This window comes from Zophobas morio, unplaced genomic scaffold (assembly GCF_036711695.1).
Source record: "Zophobas morio isolate AGI-343-1 ecotype UQ-CSIRO unplaced genomic scaffold, CSIRO_AGI_Zmor_V1 ptg000002l, whole genome shotgun sequence".
Classification (NCBI taxonomy): domain Eukaryota; kingdom Metazoa; phylum Arthropoda; class Insecta; order Coleoptera; family Tenebrionidae; genus Zophobas; species Zophobas morio.
In genome coordinates, this window is record NW_026972107.1 from 5,773,084 (window position 1) to 5,794,992 (window position 21,909).

The 21,909-nt window shown below is 39.7% G+C and overlaps 7 protein-coding genes and 1 long non-coding RNA gene across 8 annotated transcripts; 6 read left to right on the top strand and 2 right to left on the bottom strand.

Moving 5' to 3' along the window:
• The first annotated feature begins 1,878 nt into the window (after positions 1-1,878).
• Positions 1,879-2,626, top strand: LOC135139074 (uncharacterized). The gene is made up of 2 exons (XM_064069196.1): positions 1,879-1,921; positions 1,969-2,626. Exons 1-2 carry the CDS (start codon positions 1,910-1,912, stop codon positions 2,476-2,478), a joined length of 522 nt encoding a protein of 173 aa, XP_063925266.1. The 5' UTR covers positions 1,879-1,909; the 3' UTR covers positions 2,479-2,626.
• A 1,522-nt stretch (positions 2,627-4,148) lies between these two features.
• LOC135139152 (cuticle protein 65-like) lies at positions 4,149-4,879 on the top strand. Its single transcript, XM_064069306.1, has 2 exons — positions 4,149-4,190; positions 4,238-4,879. The coding sequence occupies exons 1-2, from the start codon at positions 4,179-4,181 to the stop codon at positions 4,745-4,747; spliced, it is 522 nt and encodes a 173-aa protein (XP_063925376.1). The 5' UTR covers positions 4,149-4,178; the 3' UTR covers positions 4,748-4,879.
• Positions 4,880-6,624: 1,745 nt separating this feature from the next.
• Positions 6,625-9,522, top strand: LOC135142251 (elastin-like). Its single transcript, XM_064074271.1, has 4 exons — positions 6,625-6,650; positions 6,701-7,137; positions 8,755-8,785; positions 8,833-9,522. The coding sequence occupies exons 1-4, from the start codon at positions 6,639-6,641 to the stop codon at positions 9,301-9,303; spliced, it is 951 nt and encodes a 316-aa protein (XP_063930341.1). The 5' UTR covers positions 6,625-6,638; the 3' UTR covers positions 9,304-9,522.
• Positions 9,523-9,979: 457 nt separating this feature from the next.
• LOC135139235 (proline-rich protein 36-like) lies at positions 9,980-11,915 on the top strand. Its single transcript, XM_064069431.1, has 3 exons — positions 9,980-10,040; positions 10,194-10,569; positions 10,615-11,915. Exons 1-3 carry the CDS (start codon positions 10,029-10,031, stop codon positions 11,829-11,831), a joined length of 1,605 nt encoding a protein of 534 aa, XP_063925501.1. The 5' UTR covers positions 9,980-10,028; the 3' UTR covers positions 11,832-11,915.
• Positions 11,916-13,438: 1,523 nt separating this feature from the next.
• Positions 13,439-14,452, bottom strand: LOC135139400 (testis-specific gene A8 protein-like). Its single transcript, XM_064069653.1, has 2 exons — positions 14,009-14,452; positions 13,439-13,910 (listed from the first exon to the last, which is right to left on the bottom strand). The coding sequence occupies exons 1-2, from the start codon at positions 14,018-14,020 to the stop codon at positions 13,473-13,475; spliced, it is 450 nt and encodes a 149-aa protein (XP_063925723.1). The 5' UTR covers positions 14,021-14,452; the 3' UTR covers positions 13,439-13,472.
• A 1,186-nt stretch (positions 14,453-15,638) lies between these two features.
• Positions 15,639-16,076, top strand: LOC135139315 (uncharacterized). The gene is made up of 2 exons (XM_064069549.1): positions 15,639-15,661; positions 15,712-16,076. Exons 1-2 carry the CDS (start codon positions 15,650-15,652, stop codon positions 16,042-16,044), a joined length of 345 nt encoding a protein of 114 aa, XP_063925619.1. The 5' UTR covers positions 15,639-15,649; the 3' UTR covers positions 16,045-16,076.
• A 484-nt stretch (positions 16,077-16,560) lies between these two features.
• On the top strand, positions 16,561-17,326 carry LOC135139484 (uncharacterized). The gene is made up of 2 exons (XM_064069771.1): positions 16,561-16,768; positions 16,877-17,326. The coding sequence occupies exons 1-2, from the start codon at positions 16,757-16,759 to the stop codon at positions 17,252-17,254; spliced, it is 390 nt and encodes a 129-aa protein (XP_063925841.1). The 5' UTR covers positions 16,561-16,756; the 3' UTR covers positions 17,255-17,326.
• LOC135139560 (uncharacterized) lies at positions 17,264-17,753 on the bottom strand. Its single transcript, XR_010282179.1, has 3 exons — positions 17,674-17,753; positions 17,536-17,610; positions 17,264-17,481 (listed from the first exon to the last, which is right to left on the bottom strand). It is a non-coding gene; the product is annotated as an uncharacterized LOC135139560 (long non-coding RNA).
• Between the last annotated feature and the right edge of the window lie 4,156 nt (positions 17,754-21,909).

The window sequence follows — 21,909 nt, forward strand, 5'->3', positions numbered from 1 at the left end:
AATTACCCGATGGGCTCCATTACTGTACGTAAATGTTCTGAATATCATTATTATAATTCTTATTAAATAAAGACGTCTGTGTTTTCACATTATCGGGAAAATGGGGTGACTCGTTCTTAATTTGATCAATAAAAATTATAAGTGGAATGATTAATCACAAGCAAAAACTCATCATATTTTGCACATTTTGGGTAGAATGTATTCCGCAAAATTTTGAGATGTCATCAATTTTTTGGGAGGAATAAACAGAGTTATTTTGATCAAAAATTTACCATGCTTACAATGACTTTAAAACGTCTGCAAGATTTCAAAGCATTCAGTTTTTTACATTTTGGATAGGATTTATTCGTTAAAATTTTGAGTTGACGTCATCAATTTTTTGGAGGGGATAAATAAATAAATTTTCTTAGAGGGTATGTAATTCACCAAAATCAGTCTCATCTTAGCAAGTACAAGCCTTGTCCACACCCGCTGCTCTCATTCAATTGTCAACTGAGATTCAACTTTCATTGGGATTAGATCAAATGAATGACTGAAATGAAGGCGGGGTGGGTGGGCGGGATTAATTGTATGTCCTTTAGTAGAGTGCGAATAGGAACTAATAGAACGTAGGCTGTTAAAAATGCGCTAATCGTAATTTTTTTGATATGCTATTTGCCCTAAGCTTTGTTTCTTATTTCAGAAGAAAAAAATGAGAGAGCGGGTGGGTGGGCGGGGCTAACTTTAACTTTTAAGTACAGAGTCTTTATTAAGCAATTATTTTCTTAGAGGATGTGTCATTAACCAAAATTAGTCTTATGTTAGCAAATACTAGCCCCGCCCACCCCCTCTTCTCAGTCTAACGATTAAATTTATTTCGTTTAGTATAAGATCCACATTTAGAGTAAATAATTGAACACTAAAATATGGGTGGGGTTTAATTACAGGTTCTTCTGTAGAATGGGAGTGGGAACTAATAGAACATAGGTTGTTGAAAAAAGAAACTTATCCGTTTAAAATAATAAATAACTATTTTGACATTAGTCCATCCCTCCATCTACTACTAAAGTTGTTTGTAAAAAATAAAAAATCTAAAAATGACTGAAAATTATAGTTTGTAGTTTTTAACTTAAAGCCACGCATAATCTGCCCATGACGTCATGGTCCCATATCGACGGATTTAAGATGTGACACCGCGAACTCGACCACGACATTCTTATACAGACAACTGGCGAATTTTAAAAATAAAAGTTAAAAGGAATTAAAAACACTTACACGTATCGACGTCACTAAACATTTTTAAAACACATTAAATTGGAAATTTTAATATTTTATAAAAATGTACACTAAGTATATGTCGTTTGGATAATAATATTTAAGAAGTAATAAAAATGTATGCGAATCATAAACAATTTATTTATTCATATTAGGAGACTGTTTTACACTTCCACGACAAAATTATAACTTGCAGTAGGAATAAAATTTCCAGACCAACAGTTCCAAAACTATAGAAAAATTCACTGAGAGATTAATTTTGGAATGAAAAGATAAATTGGCATCTGCCTGAAAAATAGTAAATCTGAAATGCATTCTACAAATTTCACCTTGGTGATCTCTATCGACACTGTCAAATCCGGAACTTTGAAATTTTGTATCTTCAAAATTATTGCAAAGATGCTAATAAAAGTTTTATTGCGTATTATTCCAGGTTAACCTGGAAACGTAAAAACGGAAAAGCATTTTTTTTTTAATTCAAAGACGCGAGTAGTAAATATTTGGTGCGAGAGTTAATTATGATCAAAATATCGTGCAGTGATTTACATTCAACCCATTCCCCATAATGTCGCGAAGGTCGTACCTTACTATATAACTAGGGTACAAGACCACCAAATTCAGTCAAGTTCTCGAGCTTTTCCTCACCACATCCACCATGAACGCCTTGGTAAATCAACCTCTCGAAACCAGCCTCAACTAACCCTTCTTTTGCAGTACGTCGTCTCTCTTGCCGCCTTCGCCGCCCTCGCCGCCGCCGCCCCCTCCGGCATCCACGGCGGAATCCACGGAGCCGCCGTCGTGACCGGCCCCTCCGGCGTCGTCACCAGCCACGGTGCCATCGGCCCCGCCGGCCACGGTCTGGGTTTGGGCTTGGGATATGGTTTGGGCCATGGAGCCGTCGTCGCCGCCCCCGCTGTAGTAGCCGCCCCCGCCGTAGGACTTGGACTCGGGTTGGGACATGGACTTGGATTGGGACACGGACTTGGTTTGGGACACGGACTTGGATTGGGACATGGTGCCGGTGTTGTGACCAACGGAGGAGGCACCATTGGAGTTAGTGCTCATGGGGCTGCCGTCCATGGACCCCCAACCGCCCCCGTCGTCGTCTCTGGACCCGCTGGAAAAGTTGTCGCTGACGGACTCTGGGGACCCACCGCCAATGTGGGACTTACCGGGGGACATGGCGGTTGGGCCGCTCATGGGGCCTGGGGTCATGGTTGGTAAATTTAATGGATCTGGATGGATCTAGGGCGGCGCCGTTTGAGGTGTCGTTTCCATGTACAACAACTGCCTCCTCTGTGTTGAGAATCTGTATATTTTTGTAGATTATTTATTTAGAGGTGTAACGTCAATAAATGACATGTGATTTTTACTTGAGTTTTTTTATTTTATTTAAGATTTGGGACGCCTGGTGTATATGTTCCACTTTCATGAAGTTTTAAAATTGTAAGGATAATAATAGTGGTAAAAATATCTGTGATATTGGGGAAAAATTAATGAGATGGTTCCTTTTCGGAAAAAATATTGAACATACAAGATTAGCCTTGGTTGAAAAATGAATTAATAATAAGGAAATGCGCTAATGTTAGTAAACATGGTAATTAAATCTTAGTGAGCGCCGTTCAATATTATGTATATATATACATATCACAATCATAATAATAACTTTCTTGAGACATCCCGTATAAGCAATTTGGAACATATTTTCAAAATTTTGTTGTACATTTAAAAAGCAAACAGTTTTCAAGACTCTCCCTTTATAAAAATTTTGACCCTATAGGTATCGACCACCTTATAAACTCACTTAAAGACATTTTCTTTTCTTCTAGATATAGATTTTCAGTAGTTATTTTTCGCCTCATTTCTACGATGACTCCTACCGTTCCCATAGGCGACACGTCAGAAATTCGGTAGAAAATTTATAATACATTGCTACAAACTTATAATTTTAAGAAAAATAAATAATTATTTTCACATCTCTTGGACTTTTGTTCATCTTAAGTTTAATTATAAAAATGTTCGTACGTTTTTTTAGTTTTTTTTTTCGTTCTACTCTTAAAGTTGTTTGTACAAAATAAAAAAATCTAAAAATGACAGTGAAAATCATAATTTGTAGGAGTAATTTTTAACTTAAATCCATGCATAATCTGCCCATGACGTCATGGCGACATATCGACTTGCGAATTTTAAAAATTAAAATTAAGAAGAATTAAAAACACTTACATCTATCGACGTCACTAAACATTTTTAAAACATATTAAATTGGAAATTTTAATATTTTATAAAAATGTACACTAAGTATAATATGTCGTTTGGATAATAATACTTCAGAAGTAACAAAACGGTTGAATTTAAATCTATATGGAAATCTGGAAACCCTAAAAAAATTATTTATTCTTACTAGAAGTCTGTTTATCACTTTCACGAAAAAAATTTTAACTTCCAGTAGGAACAAAATTTCTAGATCAACAGTTCCTAAACTATAGAAAAATCCACTGGGAGATTAAATTTGGAATGAAGAAACAAATTGGCACGTGCCTGGCAAATAGTAAATCTGAAATGCATTCTACAATTTCACCTTGATTATCTCTATCGATATTGTCTAACCAGGAACTTTGAAATTTTATATCCTCAAAATTATGGCAAAGAAGCTAATAAAAGTTTATTGAGTAAATCTCACTTGAAACGTATATCTTAACCTGGAAACGTAAAATCAGAAAAGCATTTTTTTAATTCAAGCGTAGTATTATTAACACAAGTAGTAAATATTTGGTGCGATAGTTAATTACGATCAAAATATCGTGCAATCATTTACATTCAACCCATTCCCCATAATGTCGCGAAGGTCGTACCTTACTATATAACTAGGGTACAAGCCCACTAAATTCAGTCAAGTTCTCGAGCTTTTCCTCACCACATCCACCATGAACGCCTTGGTAAATCAACCTCTCGAAACCAGCCTCAACTAACCCTTCTTTTGCAGTACGTCGTCTCTCTCGCCGCCTTCGCCGCCCTCGCCGCCGCCGCCCCCTCCGGCATCCACGGTGGAATCCACGGAGCCGCCGTCGTGACCGGCCCCTCCGGCGTCGTCACCAGCCACGGTGCCATTGGCCCCGCCGGCCACGGTCTGGGATTGGGCTTGGGATATGGTTTGGGCCATGGAGCCGTCGTCGCCGCCCCCGCTGTCGTAGCCGCCCCCGCCGTAGTAGCCGCTCCCGCCTTAGGACTTGGACTCGGGTTGGGACATGGACTTGGATTGGGACACGGACTTGGATTGGGACATGGTGCCGGTGTTGTGACCAACGGAGGAGGTACCATTGGAGTTAGCGCTCATGGGGCTGCCGTCCGTGGACCCCCAACCGCCCCCGTCGTCGTCTCCGGACCCGCTGGAAAAGTTGTCGCTGATGGGCTCTGGGGACCCACCGCCAATGTGGGACTCACCGGGGGACATGGCGGTTGGGCCGGTCATGGAGCCTGGGGTCATGGTTGGTAAATTTAATGGGTCTGGATGGATCTAGGGCGGCGCCGTTTGAGGTGTCGTTTCCATGTACAACAACTGCCTCTGCGTTGAGAATCTGTATATTTTTATAGATTATTTATTTAGAAGTATAACGTCAATAAATGACACGTGATTTTTACTTGAGTTTTTTTATTTTATTTAAAATTTGGGACACCTGGTGTATTTATTTTACTTAAAAAATAAATGAGAATACTGAATAATACAAGATTTGCCTTGGTCAAAAAGGAACTGAATAACGTAGAAATGCGCTAATGTTAATAAACAGGGTAATTAAATCTTAATTATTGCCGATTGACTCATGAGTGAGTTTTATTTTTTAGCTAACAGAGGTTTTCCTAGTAAATGTAATGTTTATATTAAAAAGGTTCGATTTATTAGTGTATAATCACAATCACAATTTTTTTGAGACATCCTCTGCCAGAACATATTTTCAAAATTGCATTTTTCAATACTCCCTAATTATGAAAATTTCGACCCTTTTTTTACCGCTTTTGAACCTTGCATTGGCAACTTCTATGATTGTTAATAAAATATAATTTCAAGTCGACTATTTTTAAAAATTTGCGCAGGGACCATAAACACGCTATATTTTTTGAATCAGCAGGTCGACATCTATAATCCAGAATTTTTTGTAGATTTTTGGGTAACTTTTTCAAACGCCAAATTTTTCATTATGAAATATTCGACTATTTTCAACACTTAATTAAAGATATTTCTTTTGGATTTCCACCTCCAGAAGTTACTTTGGTGTTCTACTTTTGGAAAATTCTGACCTGACCTGTTTTTGAGTAATTTAAGGACCCTGTTTTTTTTTTTGAAAAATTTGAAACAATCTTGAGGTTCTCTAGTGTCTTTTCTTACAAAATTTAATTAAATTTCTTAGAGGATACGTCATTAGCCAAAATCAGTCTTATCTTAGCAGCTACTTCGATAACTTCTACTGCTTTTCAATAACCTTCCACTGAAATATGGCAATTTTTAGGATTAAAAAAAACTGAATTTCAACCCGAATATTTCTCTTAAGATTCACGACAAAGTCCATTTTTATGAACAATTTTTATTTATCCATTTTCGAACTTATTTAGTTTTAAAATCAGCAACACTGGTTTTGCAATAATTTATATTTGGCTTATAATACCGGGAATGCTGCGTGTTCCACTTAAGCAATAAGATCCACTGAACCGTAAAACTAGGTACAAAAAATACCCACGTCTGTCAAGCACAGGTGGGTACAATAGAGGGTAAGTCAGGTTATCCAACTAAAAATCTAGACGGTGTAAAAAATAAAGAAAATATTTTTCCAGACTGTGTCATAAATCTTTGATATATCTATTCATTAATGTACATTTTTACGCCATAATTGCAAGGACTGCAAGAAAGGTGTGCCACTATCCCGGAATTATCTCCCATGGCGCAGATGACTAGTCTAATTTATTTTTATATCATATTTTTAATTATCACTTTCCTTCAACTATCAACTACCGTATCAGATTCCGAAATCACATTGAACACTCGAGTAAAAGCACTTTGTCTTGTGCCTACCGTGATGCAACTGCCAACAATGTTTCATAAGGAACACCTATCCGACCCAGGAATATTAAATATTCGACAACTGACTAAATTCAAGCCACTTTTCTCCAAAAACCAAACCCACCACTCAAACAACCCAATTTTTGAACACACTCACCCCTGCAACTTCCAAACCCACAGAAAAGTATCTTTTCCAGCAAAACCACACACCTATTTATATAAAAATAATTTTCCGAATAAATTATCTTCGGCTACGAAGGCCATCCTCTGCACTATAAAAGCAGGGGTAGAACCCCACATAGTCACAGTAGTCACAACAACGTACAACGCAACCATGAACACCCTGGTAGGCCCCGTCCAAAAAATTACAACCATTTTCAAAATGTTTTTTTGCAGTTTGTCGCCGCCTTCGCCTGCTTGGCCACCCTGTGCGCCGCCTCTCCGTCCGGCATCCTCGCGGGTCCCGCCGCCGTCTTGACCGCCCCTTCGGCCACAGCCGTCGTCTCGGGCCCCGCTCTGGGCGGCCTGGGTGTAGTCGGACCCGGTCTATTAGGAGCCGGACTAGCCGGAGCTGGCCTAGCCGGAGTCGGCCTAGCCGGAGCCGGACTAGTCGCCCCCGCTCTTGCCGCCCCCTTGGCTCTGGCTGCTCCGTTGGGAGTGGGCGCTATCACTGCCGGAGGCGGCGCCATCTCCGCCACCGCCGCTGGTGCTGCCGTCCGCGGACCCCCCACCGCCCCCGTTGTGGTGGCCGGTCCCTCGGGCAAAATCGCCGCCGACGGGCTTTGGGGGCCCACCGCTAACATCGGCTTGGGCGCCTTGGGCGGCAAGGTGTGGTAATTTTAGGACCCATTTAGGATTTGCTATGTTGACTGCCTTTGACGCTATGGTACCTTGATAGATTATTTGTTGTGATTATGAAAAATGTGCTGAATAAATGACTGATGATTACGTTTAAGTAACGTGGTTTTTTATTATTTCTATTACTGATTTTTCTGTAAAATCTACTCAAATTTTCTGTTGTCTGATGAAGTCAATTGATTATTATTATTGACCCAAAAGTATTCCAAAACACGTTGTCACACCGACGCATAGACTGTCAATTAGAACATACATACGGAAATCCGAAACGTAAAAGAATGTTTGCAAAATGTTCGTTTTGAATGTCAACTGTCACAAATTTAACGGTGTCTTATAGATGTATGTTAAAAAAATTCCAAACATCTACAATGAGCATTATTAAAAAGGAAAAATGCTGTAGAATTGTATGTCAAACTAAAATCGAGTTATTTAACCCGAGATTTATTGCAATAATTATATGCTGATAACTATAATCGAACCCGAATTCTCAATTTCACAGTTTAATTTTAATTGTAATTAAATTTTGCAAATCGAAACATTATACCTCAATTTTGACTTAAATGCGATCAAGCTGAATACTAGGTTTAATCTTAAAAGCCATGAAGTTTTACGAATTCAAACATAGAACAATTGCCTGCATACTTTACTATTTATTTGTCTAGTTTTATTGTCGAAAATTGAAAAACCTCCAGGATATGGAGTAAATTAAATAAAAATGATTTTAGAATTTTCTACCATTTTCTGTGAGAATTTATATGCCTTTTTTCAAAATATACAGACATATTTGCACACTGGTCTTGTGGCCAGTATTGTATACGTAGTTTTTTATAATCACCGGTGTAGTGAGGGGCAATAAATTTGTAGTATATTAAAAAATCCTTTTGACGATCAAAATTTATTGCTTGTAATAGTACATTTGAGGATAATTAGATAGTTATTACTCCCCTATAAGTCATGACGGAATTTTGTTGGCAACTGGAAGAAAAAAAAAACAGTCTACAGGAGAACTTTTTTTTTGTAATTATTTCCCTACTGGTGTGAAATTAGTTTTTAGATTTAGATACTATCAAGTTTATTGTGTGGATGTTCTCTAATGGTGTTTAGGGTTTCGGGAATTTCCATAAATTTATGGTGCAATTTGATTCCTGTGTAGGTAGTAGTTTTAAAATCGTTCACTTGAAATTGAACACTCTGTATATGAGCTTTACTGTCGAAGTTTCTCGCAATCTAAAAAATGTCTCAGACACCGTTAAAAATTCTATACCTCCACATAAACAATAATGCTTATTTATTGCACTTAAGTTCTCGACCAGTCCAATAAAAAACCTCCACCTGTCATATAAGGCCACATCCCGTTAGTCGGTGACAATGCACGTAAGCCACCTCCTGCTGCACCTTTCATTTCAATATCTAATTACACCGTTTTTACCTCCGCCGCTCTTGCACTTGACAAAGCAAAATTATAATTTCTAATCATGAAACCAAAGAAACTAACTGGTCTATTTTTTAAAACGCACAATTCCTGAATACATTACCGAAGGTCATTAATGCCTATATATGCCAGAGACAACACCGACCATCATACTGTTCAGTTCACAAACCTTACAAACCATGAACGGATTGGTAAGCCATCCAACACCCAAAAACAAGGAAACTAACCATCCTTCCAGATCATCGCGGTGTGCGCCGTCCTGGCCGTGGCCACCGCCGCCCCCTCGCACCTCGGCGGCGTGATAGCAGGCCCCGCCGGAATCGTCACCAGCCATGTGGGCGTAGGAAGCGTAGCATTGGGGGCCGGCCTGGGGCTAGGCCACGGAGGAGCGGTGCTAGCCGCCCCCACCGCCACCGCCGTCGTGTCCGGACCAGCTCTAGCACCCGCCGTAGTAGCCGGGCCCGCCGTCCTAGCCGGATCCGCTCTGGGGGCGGTAGTGGCCGGACCAGCGCTAGCCGTGGGACACGGACTGGGTGCCGTCACCGCTGGAGGTGGCGTCATCGGGGTTAGCGCGCACGGAGCCGCCGTCCGCGGACCCCCGACCGCACCGGTCGTTGTTTCTGGACCCTCGGGCAGGATCGCCGCCGACGGGCTCTGGGGACCCACCGCCAACGTCGGGTTAGGGGCTCATGGGCATGGGCATTGGTAGAAAGGGACTGAATAGACTGAGAAGGTCACCACGACATGGCGGTTTTGCTGCCATCTGGGGCGCGTGCCGGGGTGTCGTGGGGACTTTCGGGGAACAAGTTGCCAAAAATCACCGCGAGAAATAGGACCACGAGCTTCCTTGTACATTATGTAAATGCTATTTATAAGTACCATACTGTAAAAATGTGTTCAATAAATAAATGATGGATGATTTTGTAGATACGTGTGTTTTTTTCCAAGGTGTGGCACAAGAGTGTGTGGGGAATTTTTTGTCCAGTACTATTTTTCTTAGTCATAAAATCACAAATGTTACTATTCATGGTGAAAGTACTCTAGAAATATTTGTGTTGTTTGGTCACGGAAGGGTTATTTGTTATTTGAGTTATTGGTCAAACATGGGGAGAGTAAAAGACCAAAGGTCATATAAAATAGAAAAGGGTTTTTTTGGAAAAAAGGTATACAATTACACTTGTTCGTTTTCGTTTATCGTCATAATTTCTTCCTGTTCGTTTAAAGGTAGCAAATCACTCCAGAGGCGTGTGTCTCCACAAAGAAAATTCCAGATTTGTCGATAATTTCGTAATTGTAAATAACTTCACATTTATGTAAAGAAAAGGCGTGGTGACAACGGGATAAAAATGTCGCAAGGTTGCATAGCGGTATAAAACAGAAGTTAAAGATAAATGACATTAAGTTAGATCTTAGTTACAGTTCACGGATTCCGGAATGAAGTTTATGGTAACACCAATTATTTTTAACCCGTTTCAAATAACACTTTTCATGCTTGATTGCACAACCGAACTAAGCTCATATCACCTTGATCATGCAATTTTCACTGCTTTAACATCACTCTTTAAAATTTAACGTAGTTGAGTACTAATTCCTTTGTAGCTTTCACTACTAGCCTTTGGCTACGTAGGGTTAGCCCACCCAGCGCCCTCCCTACCGCTGCACCCCGGAGGAATCGGCGGCTTCTTCAAGGGCCCCAACTCCGAAACCATCATCAAAGGGCCCGACGGCAGCGTCATAACCGCAACTGCCGAAGGTGGAGAAGTCCAAACTAAACTGGAACCCATCGTAGTAGCACAACCGGTAGTCATTCCAGAGGTGGTACCCATAGCAGCCGCACCTGTCATCGAAGCCGTGGCAGTTCCGGCTCCCGTAGTAGAAAGCAAACAAAGTTCTGAGCTCATTGGACCTTCAGGGAGAATTGCCACTCAAGGCTCCCAGTCGGTGATTGCTGGCCCAGCTTCAACCACAGTCACAGGTAGGTGAACTCTCACCCACTTAGTGAATAAAAAGCTCGTTGTAGGGCCAGCGGTTCTAGCAGAAACGGTAGTAAAAGGGCCGCCGATTGTAGGAGTTCCAGTTATAAATGGTGCTGTCGGAATAAGTGCTGTACCAACTGCAGTAACAGCAGCAGCTATTCCAAATATAGCTTCAATTGCAGTAACCGCGTCTCCTGTAACTGCAGTCCCTATATCTTCTATAGTAACATCAAGGGCACCAATTATCTTTTCGAGCCCTAATGTAGCTACAGTCACTGCAACTCCTCCTGTGGTTACAGTAACTGCGGCTCCTCAAGCGGTAGCAACTGCATCCGCAGCGTCATTAGCTTCAGCTTCTGCAGATGCGGCTGCAGCTCTGAATGAAGCAGCTGCTGTAGCAATTTCAACAGCTGGAGGTGCCTTAACCCCTCAGGTGATACAAGACCAGCTGGCTATTGATAACACACAGTTAAATTTGAACCCAGCATTGATACCCGCTGTTAATATTATTCCTCCGGAGATTCCTGTAACACCGAGACTTCCCGTTGGAAGATTAGGACCGACTCCAGGTCCTCTACTAGGTGTAGGACCCACTCCAGGCACCCTGCTTACAACTCCAGGTCTAGGAGCAGTCGGAACTGGAACGAATATTCAAAGAGAAGAACAAGACGCTTTAACTGTTACTCCCACCATTCCACAAGTAACTCCTCAAGCAACGCTGACACCACAACAAATCGCAGCTTTACAAAGTCAGCAGGCGTTACTAAACAGTCAAATCCGGCAGACGCAAACTTCCGTCCCGTCAAACATACAAAGAGAAGAAGCTTCTGCAGGGGTTACTCCAAATGGGTTACAAATCACTCCTCAGGTGACTTTAACGCAAGAGCAAATATCGGCGTTACAAAATCAGCAGATTTTACTCAACAACCAGATTCAGCAAGCTCAGCAAGCCGCTGGAACACTTATACCCAGTCCAACACCAGCAAGTCAACCCTTGTTTACACCTAACACCGATAACACCAACGTTGTTACTCTAGCAAACCTTGCTCAGCAAAATCTTCTCAGTGCTGAGTTGGCGAAATCTGGAATTGACGCGTCTGCGGTACAACTAACTAACGTACCTTTGTCTGCTGTGTCCTCGTTAGGTGTTGGTGGTTTAAAAGGCGCAATTAACGATGGTTTAACTGCGGAAGCCTGGGGCAGGTTTAGCAGAGACGCAGAAGCAGGAAAAAAAGCCGGAGAGAAACGGAAAAATAACTAGTCATTAAGAATATGTTTTGGTTGCGGTTTTATTTTTAATTTTGACTTAATTTAGTCGTTTTGTGTATGTACCTATACTCTGTAATAACGGATAATTGAAAATAAACTATAGGGTAACTTACCTACCAAGTGATGCAGTGTTTAAAACGTAAGTGGAAACTGAAATACTCATGTTAAAAAAGTTTGTCATTCGTGAAATACTTAGAACAGTTGTAATAAATCAAAATTTAAATTGGATATGTTTGTTTGTAAATTGTTTCGCAATTTCGAATATCTACTTGTTACAGAAAATTGGATTACTTTTGTTAAAGCAATCAACAGATTGTTTTGTTGAGCAGTTTGTTTGGTTTTTTAATGGAATTCCAAAGTGTAATACTGTGAACACTAAAAAATTTAAATCAAATTCGGTTTTGGAGTGTTTCATAAAAAAAATCTGTTTAATGTTTCAAGGAGTATTTAATTTCTTAGACAAATTTAAAAATTAGGTATCACAATTTTGTTTAAGTTAACCACTCTAGGTATAAAAACAAAGGTAAATCATTAAATCATTGAGAAGGAAGCATGTCACGTTGCATTAAACTTTGATATGACGTCATAAATTTTTACGGAAGGATGACCAATTTAATGTATATTTTCATTTTCAACGTAAAGTCAACACGACATTTATAAAGATGCAATATGCAAAATTGCGAATACAATCACTGATAAAAAGCAAGAAGACATAAGGTCCCAGATTTGGGCTCTGCAGAATACAACAGACTATTTTATAAAAAGAGGATCTTAGTTAAATTGTTCGTGGTAAACGTAGCAATTTCATTATACAGTAGCTTAACCACCACATTAATTTTATTTAATTATGTCACTCTGCTTATAATAAATGTTTATTTAAAACATAACCTACAATGCCACTGCAATTATACCATCATAAATTAATCCAAATGAACACGTTTTTCTAGGAAAGTACAAAGGAAATTACCAGAATGTACACGTTAATACTACATACCTAGTCTACAATGCAGTAAGGAATTAAGATCAGCTAATTAAATTAATTAAAGTCAATTAAACCAATAAAGCTTTGATTTTTTTAATTATGAAAATATAATTGTAAACAATTTCATTTTAGTAGGTGATTACGTTTTCCTGCATCGCCTCACACAAGAAAAAAACACTTTATTGAACAGAACCTTGAAGTATCTCCACCCAACAATTTTATTTTAATTTGAAAATTTTAAAAGTAAGAGTATAATAATTACACCATTCTTCTTCTACTCGTTGCCAACAAGGTCGTTCAGCCACTTTTTAAATATAATCTCATATTAATTTGGATCTAATAATTATCGATAATAATTAGATTAAATATTTATAGAATTATTTATACATCATTGTCTTCCGCATAAAACACACTTAGTAGAGTTTTTTGTGTCTTAGAAACTCCTAACAGACAAACAAACGAAAACAGGACACCTCAATTTTCCCAAATACAGAAATAATCAAAACACGTTCTTTATATCCATTTTTATTTGCATGTTCATACCAGTCGCAGCGACCGACACCTCATAACAAACTCTTCATAAATATATACAAGAACACAGACGTCTGCCTCCTTAAACCTAAATCAGAGCAGTCGAAAAATCACCCAAAATTACAACAATAATTTCCCGCCAAGCCCCAGCCCCAGGCCCAGAGCTGGCCCTGCGACTACGGTCCTCCCCAGTAAACCGGTGGTGGCGACCGTCCCCGACGGCCCGGCGATGACGGCGGCGGGAGCGGCGAGAGCCAGAGCGGGAGCGGCAACAGCGATGGGAGCGGCGATGGCGGCAATGGGGGCCGCAGCGGCGACCACTCCGGGAGCAACTGCGGCGGTGATGACTCCTCCGGGTCTAGCAGCCGCAGCAACAGCCCCGGCTTGGGCGGCGGCTGAGATCGCGCTTCCGTCGGGTCCGGCGACGGTGGCTTGGGCGGCGGGCCCTTTCAGGACGGTGCCGGGTGCGGCGGGACCGACTACGGTGGCCCCCAGGCCGCCCAGGCCGATGATGGAGGCGCTGGCGGCCGAGAGGGTGGCGAGGAGAGAGACGAAGAGCTAAAATGATTATAATGGATTATTTGAATACAATTTACATAGAATGAATGAAAACAACAATGTTGATGATGCTCTAGGGCTTGCGGTTTAATACTTACCAGGGAGTTCATCGTTGACGAGCTTTTTGAGCTTTGATGGATTATTGATTCAACCCAGTATTTATATTAGAGGATAGCCTTCGTTTGAAAAATATTTTATGACGTTTTCCGTATTTGTAAAGGCGTTACCAGAGTAGATGTGAGACGTTTGTCAACGTTTATTGCATCATTTAGTTAGTTGATGACATATTTCAAGAAAATGTGTGTGGTATGTGAAGCTGTAGAAATGATGGTTGTTGTTTTGCTATTAGTGGTGGATAAGGTTTCAGTTTTCAGGATAAATTTTGAAGTAAGCTAATAAAAAGTTTATGTTTGAATGAATGAATATACATGAGAATGGAGTGGTTGTGTCGTGGTCATGGAGATATCACGTGACCTAATTTGTTTAAATAAAACATAAAAAATATAATTATAGCACTCCGATTATGGTATTTTAAATTAATTATGCTCTGTCACCACGTAAATATATATAAAATTATTTTTGCATTAAATTATATATATTTAGATAACATAATAATAGTAATAATAAAATGGATATCACAAAAGTAATGAAAGTGAACAAAAAATTATTAACAACTTAGTTTCAGAAACAAAAAAACACTTTAGATCAGTTTTCAGCAGTTAAATTATTAATTTTTTTTTCGAAAAATTTCTTTTATTAGTATTGCTTTCTAGAGATGATTAGCAAATGCAATAAATTATACTTTAATTATTTGAAACAATTTTTGTAGTTCTGGATTAACATTTTGTCGTCAACTTCATTGGATATGCTTGACTGCATCGTTTCATCCACCTATACACAACACATCGCATAAGAAATAAATTTTGCGTAATTTAATTCATAATTCATTTATGTTTCATTTTCAAAATTTTGAGAACTTGTTTTTCTCTATATTAAAAAAAATGGTTTTTGACACTAGTTCGATTCTGTTTCTTATCTAACCTTAGCAGTTACTAATTTAATTGATTTCAAATATCTTTGTTTATCCCTTCCAAAAATTTTATGACGTCATCTTAACTTAATAAATTTGTCAACAATATCCAACACAGTGTATTTCGTTGTTTAGAAGGAAGTGTCTCAATTAAAAAATATATAGATTTTTCATGAAATCTTTTTATTGAACTAGATTCTTTTATTGACAAAGAAAATAGTCATAAAGAATTTGAGGTAGAAATTACACTTTAAATTTACAATATGTCACCGTATTCTAAGTATGTGTAAGAAATCGTAAACAATGGGATCATTTAGTACACTCTAAAATGTCATAAATCTTACACAATTGATGACCGTCAATATAACATCATTCATAGCTTACTATATTACTGAGACTGATTAAGATAAATGAAAATTTAATACATATGAAATCACATTTTAAATGTACCCAATAAGTATACCTTACGTAAAATAGAACAACTACATACTCACATTACTTGACATTTCCCAGCCTATAAATTTTTTTCATAAAACTGCATATCCTTTATATTCTCCACCCAGCACATGTCTTGAAAACCAGCCATGCAATACCTACTAAATATGCGTAAGAACTAGTCGAAGGTTAACCCATTTTTCAAAAATCATATATAAACCGTAGGGCTCCACCGCTAATCATTCAGTTCCAATCAGCTGAGAACAACATCACCATGAACTCCTTGGTAAGCTCCCAAAACTCTCAATACTCCCAACACTACAAATAATTCTTCAGATCGCCGTCTTCCTTCTCGCCGCCGTCGCCGCCACCAACGCCTCCATTATTGGCTTGGGAGGTACCCTCGTAGGACCCAGCAACCCCGGCGCCGTCATCAGAGGGCCCGCGATTCATAGTGCTGCCGTCGGCCCTGACGGCAGCCATATCTCAGCGGCCGCTCAAGCCGGAGCTCTCGCCGCCGCCCCCATTCCCGGAGGCGTCGTCTCCGCCGCCGTAGCCCCGGGGGCCATCGGCGTCGGACTCGCTCACCCTGGTGGCATCGTCGCTGGGCCCGTTTTGGGGCTGGGAGGTCATGGGTTGTTGGGGGGAGGGCTCTTGGGGCATTGGTAATTTAGCAGTCTTGTCTCTGTGTTCTCATAATAAATAGCATTTTTTTGTAGAAGGTGTTTTATTCTAACACATTTTGATTCTACCAATTTTGTTAGATGAATTTTAGTACCCTGGGGGTACCGCCTACTTGTAGCACATTTTAATTAGTTTTCTGGTGATAGTGCGACGATTTTCGTTCTAATTAAGCTTTGCGTAAGTTTGTGTTTTCTTGTAGTACCGGAACGAGTATAATTTGAATATCAAAGATTTTTATAATTATGTTTATATTAGCTAAGTGCGAAAAGTAAGAACTCATTACTCTGGGAAATTTGCAGTAGTACCGGAACAAAGTTTGATATGTTGCATTGACAGCAGCAATGATAAGAATGCATAATCATAATGCATGTTGTTTGAAGCGTGCAAATAAACCATTACTCCGCCCTATTTTACATTCTTCTAACGTTCAAGGTTCCCGATAATAACTGTAAACATTACACGAATAGCTCTATTAAAAGTGACAGGAGATTTAATACAGATAACCAAAAAAAGATTGAAATAATTTGACTATTCACAATTTGGTACTTTCATCTCGGCTTCAGAATTATTACAAGTACACTGCTATTATTTCCGTAAAGAAGGGCTAGATGGGTGTGCGAGGTCACTTTGATTCTATAAATGCAACTCGGTACCACGTTCATCATGTATTTGATCGTACCATAATTGCTTCACAAACATGAAAATACAGGTAAGTTATTCAGACACTAAAATATTCATCTTTCTACTAAAATACCTCTAAAGACTTTCAAAACTTTAATTTAGCAAATAGTACTCACTGATGGTTTGATTCTCTTAGGTAGCCGCCTTTCTTGCCGTGGTGCTTCTCGCTGCCACCGACGCGAGCCACTTGGCTGCTGCTTTGGTGGGACCGGGTACGCACGGTACCATTCTGCAGGGTCCTAGTTCCAAAACGTCCCTCGTGGGTCCTGATGGAAGCCACATTGCCGGAGTTGCCGCCGGTGGTACCGTGGTGGCACCTGCTCTTCATGGTGGTGTTGTGAGTGCGGCTGTGGCTCCTGGTTACGTGGCAGCTGGAGTACCGGCGGTTGTGGGAGTCCACGCAGGGGCTTTCTTGGCTCCAGGATCGGGGCACGAAGGGCAATATGTTCACGACTACACGGAGCATTTATATGACGATGGGTCATACAAGGGAGATTATTATGAAGGGCATTAATAATAGTAATTGTAGTAGAAAGCATAAGTAAGCATTTACTGTAGATATGATTTTTTACTAAATATATTACTCAAGTACTAAAGAAGTGTTTATGGAATTGTGTCTGTAGACCAAGTGATTTTTAGAGTACCGTCTGCAGCTCTGTAGTAAATAGGGTAACTGTAAACGTATGGATACAGTGGATAATTGTACCATCCTGCGACGTAAGTACCGGGAAATCCAATTACCTGTTAACATGTGTAGCGTTATGTTAACATTTTTTATTAAGTAAAACTACTTACAAAATTTGGCGTGGGTTTGGTATTTGCGGTGGTGACAAATAAATTGATGCATAGAAAGCACAAAAGAAATGAAATCTGTAATTAATTAAAACTGATGCAAACATTGTTTACAGTTTGCAGAAATAAAATTTAACTTACATGAAATTTCATTTTGCTGCTTTATTAAATGTTTCAAGTTGTTACAAGCTTGTCACAAGTTATATTGGTTTGGATGGTTTAGCATACCGTGTTATAATTTATAATTCAATTATTCTGCGAGGAAAGTACATTTGCGTCAGTTTTTTTTCTCATTACGTTGGGTCCAAACGACTATAATTAAAAATTCCCGGTAATAGCAAATAACATTAAACGTATATAATTATCTTATGCTAATAATGTTTATACGACTCGGTATTGACAAGCTTATGTTATATAGAATTTCTCGAAGTCGATATTGTTCCTTAAAAGTAGTACTGGTAGTAAATTTTGCTTACAACTTCGCGTTAAATTATTCTAATAGAGAAATAAACCAAACTAAATAATATATGCTACGGTTCCCATCAAATCCAATCTTAATCAAAAAGTGGTACCTACATGTGGAGCACCCGATATATTATATCTTATCAGAAACAGAATTTATTTCCTGTTACCGTACTAGGTTCTGTTCATTACGAAGTTTCTTTTGTACCATATATGGCAATTTCCGCTGCATTTGCGGTAAAGGAGTGATAGAACCACCGCCCATTATCCAATGCACGACCTTAGCCGCAAGCGTGTTCTTGGATTTAACAGATCTGATCTAAGCGGCGCGCTAATAATTTATGACCCGAGGAAACTGTCTTCGTTTTGGTCAGTTATACCCACATCGTTTGTTTTAATATTGTTGTCGATTCTAAAGGCACAAATACACACATGTATATTTCGGAAGTCTTTGAGTCTTTTGAGCTCAGCTTGGAAAAGTTGTAGTTGTGTAAGTGGCACTTAAACTTATGTTGTTTTTACAAAATTCTATACTACTTTGATTTAACCTATCTGGAGCTAAGCGTTCTTAATCACAGCAGAAAATATATCGTATGTTATAGGTTTATAGATCATTTCGTTCCTAAGAATTGGTTAAAGTGTTGCAAAATTTATTACTATAACCCAATCCATCCCATTTTAATTAAACAAAAAGCAATTATATGCTTCACTGAGTTAAATTATCAACAATTAATTTGAACGATAAGACGTATAAGAAATTAGCACCTTTAGCACTGTGCCTAATTACGATATTGGTAAAAGCCCTTACTGATTGATGCACTTCAGTTGCACCAATTCCCTCAATAATCAAAGCCCAAAACTTTTAAAAACGTACGAAAAATAAGCTTGTTTAGCATACTAATTCAATCATCATTTGATTTCACGGGAAATTAAATTTCCCAAAATTTAATTCGATTGTTAAATTTTTCGAATTTAATGCATAAAAGAGTAATGAACATTTCTAAAAAAAAAGATGTTTGATTAAAAAGCGATAAGCTGCAAATAATGTTCCTACACAAATTCACGTGTAAAGTAGAAAAGTATATAACTGCCTACCGAGCGAATTAGTTAGTTTCGGGTAACCTTTGCATGCACAAAAATGAAATTTAAAGTAAGCCACTTTTCACACTGTGCCGTTTACTAAAATTAGTTTTTCAGAACTTATATCTACTCGTTATTAGTTTACTATTATACCCAGGGGCTACTGCAAACTATTATCCAGCGAGTGCTTTACCTCAAGTATGTGCTAGTTTTTTCCAAGGATCTAATGGTTTCGGTGGTGCAGCTTCGGAATCCTCTAGTTCTGCAGGTGGTAGTGTAAGCATTTCCGCAAATGCTGGAGGCGAAAGTTATAGCCACGGTAGGTGTAAAATTTAACGATTGTCAAATCTACACGTTCATTCTACAGGTGCAAGTATTCAAGGAGTACAAGGACCACCAGAATCTTCCCAAGAAGGTAAGAGCAGGTGGATAAGTTCTAATTTTGATGTTGTACACCTTTTTGTAGAATTTGTTTCAGGTGGTTCCATGTCAAGTTCTAACCCTGCTAGGATTTCGGGAAAACTTGTTAAAAGTAACACATTCGTTTGTCGTAGGCAATGGTTTCGCATCATCGTTTTCTTCGGGAGGACAATTCTCAGGAGGATTAAGTACACAGGGGTCTACAGGGTTCCAGTCAGCAAGTGGTGGTTCTGATGGAATTCAATTATCATCAAATGGACCCTCAGCTGGAAGCATTCAGGGTTGTTGGGGACCTAGCTGTGGAGGTGCTGTACAAAGTAGTGATTCCACAGGAGCAGTTTCATCGCAAGGTAAAAGACTAACTCAGAAAATATGTACAAGCTCAGGTTGAGTTTCTTACAGGCAGTAGTTTTGGACAAAGCGCTAGCTTTAGCAGTGCAAATGGAGGATCCGTAGGCACCGTGGGAAATAACCCTGGAGTTTATTCCCCACAAGGAGCACCACCCAGTGCTGGTGGTTTTGGTTTTGGAGCGCAAGGACCTGCCGGTGCACAATTTTCTGCAAACTTTAATTCAGGAAACTCAGTAGGAAGTGGTGCTGAAATTCCAGGTAACTTGGTTAATTCATTAATTGATAATCGAAAAAACGTAACAAGTGTTGCAGGCGGCGGTTTTGGACAAAACGTACAAAGTGGATCCGGAGAATTTTCTGCATCAGGACAATTCTCAAACGGACAAAGTTCTAACTTTGGTGGTGGATATGGCAGTGGTGTAGACAATGTTGGTGAAAGCGAAGCATCAATTTCGGGCGGTGGAAGCTCACAGTTTTCTGCAGATTTTAATGCAGCACAAAGCTCCAACCTTGGTAGTGGATTTGAAAAGAGCGCAAGTGGACCGGGACTCTACGTTCCAGAAGGAGCAGCATCCTCTAGTGTAAGTGGTGGAAGTTCTAGTTTTGGAAATTTTGAAGGGTCTACCGGTTCACAAGTTTCTGGAAGAGGAAGTGCTGTTGTATCAAGTCCTGAACCTACTGAAGTTCCAGGTAACCAGTTTATTTCATTCTTAAATACACAACATGTTTTTGTTGAAAATGAAGCGAACGCAGCATGTGTTACAGGCAGTGGATCAGCACAATTTTCTGGATCAGGGGAATTTTCAGCGTCGGGACAATTCTCAAGTGGACAAAGCTCTAACTTTGGTGGGGGATATGGAGGTGGCGTACCCAATGTTGGTGAAAGCGGAGCACCAACTTCGGGAGGTGGGAGCTCACAGTTTTCTGCAAATTTTAATGCAGGACGAAGCTCCAGCTTTGGTAGTGGATTTGGAGGGAGCGCTTCAAGTGGACCCGGATTGTATGTTCCAGAAGGAGGATCATCCTCTAGTATAAGTGGTGGAGGCTCGGGTTATGGAAATTTCCAAGCGTCAATCGGTTCACAATTTTCCGGAGGATTTAATTCAGGATCAGAAAGTCCTGTTGTATCAAGTCCTCAACCTACTGAAGTTTCAGGTAACCTATTTATTTTATTGGTAAATATACAAATTGAAGTTGGAGCAAACTTAACGTGTATTGCAGGCAGTGGTTTTGGACAAAGCACACAAAGTGGATCAGGAGAATTTTCCGCGTCAGGACAATTCTCAAGCGGACAAAGCTCCAACTTTGGTAGTGGATTTGGAGGGAGCCCTTCAAGTGGACCCGGATTGTATGTTCCAGAAGGAGGATCATCCTCTAGTATAAGTGGTGGAGGCTCGGGTTATGGAAATTTCCAAGGGTCTATCGGTTCACAATTTTCCGAAGGATTTAATTCAGGATCGGGAAGTGCTGTTATCTCAAGTCCTCAACCTACTGAGGTTTCAGGTAAACTATTTGTTTTATTAGTAGATAGACAAATTGAAAATGGAGCTAACGTAACGTGTGTTGCAGGAAGTGGTTTTGGACAAAACCTACAAAGTGGATCAGGAGAATTTTCCGCGTCAGGACAATTCTCAAGCGGACAAAGCTCCAACTATGGGAGCGGATTTGGAGGCCCTACATCAAATGGACCCGGAATCTATGTTCCAGAAGGAGGATCCTCTAGTATAAATGCTGGAGGCTCGGGTTACGGAAGTTTCCAAGGATCTATGGGTTCACAATTTTCTGGAGGATTTAATTCAGGATCAGGAAGTGGTGTTGTAGCAAATCCTCAACCCACTGAAGTTCCAGGTATCCTGATTATTTCAATAGTAAATGTATAAAATGGAGCAAACATAACATATGTTGCAGCGAGTACTTTTGGACAAAGCACACAAAGTGGATCAGGACAATTTTCTGGATCAGGAGAATTTTCATCATCAGGACAATTCTCAGGCAGACAAAGCTCTAACTTTGGTGGCGGCTATGGAGGTGGCGTATCCACCGGGGGTGAAAGTGGAGCATCAC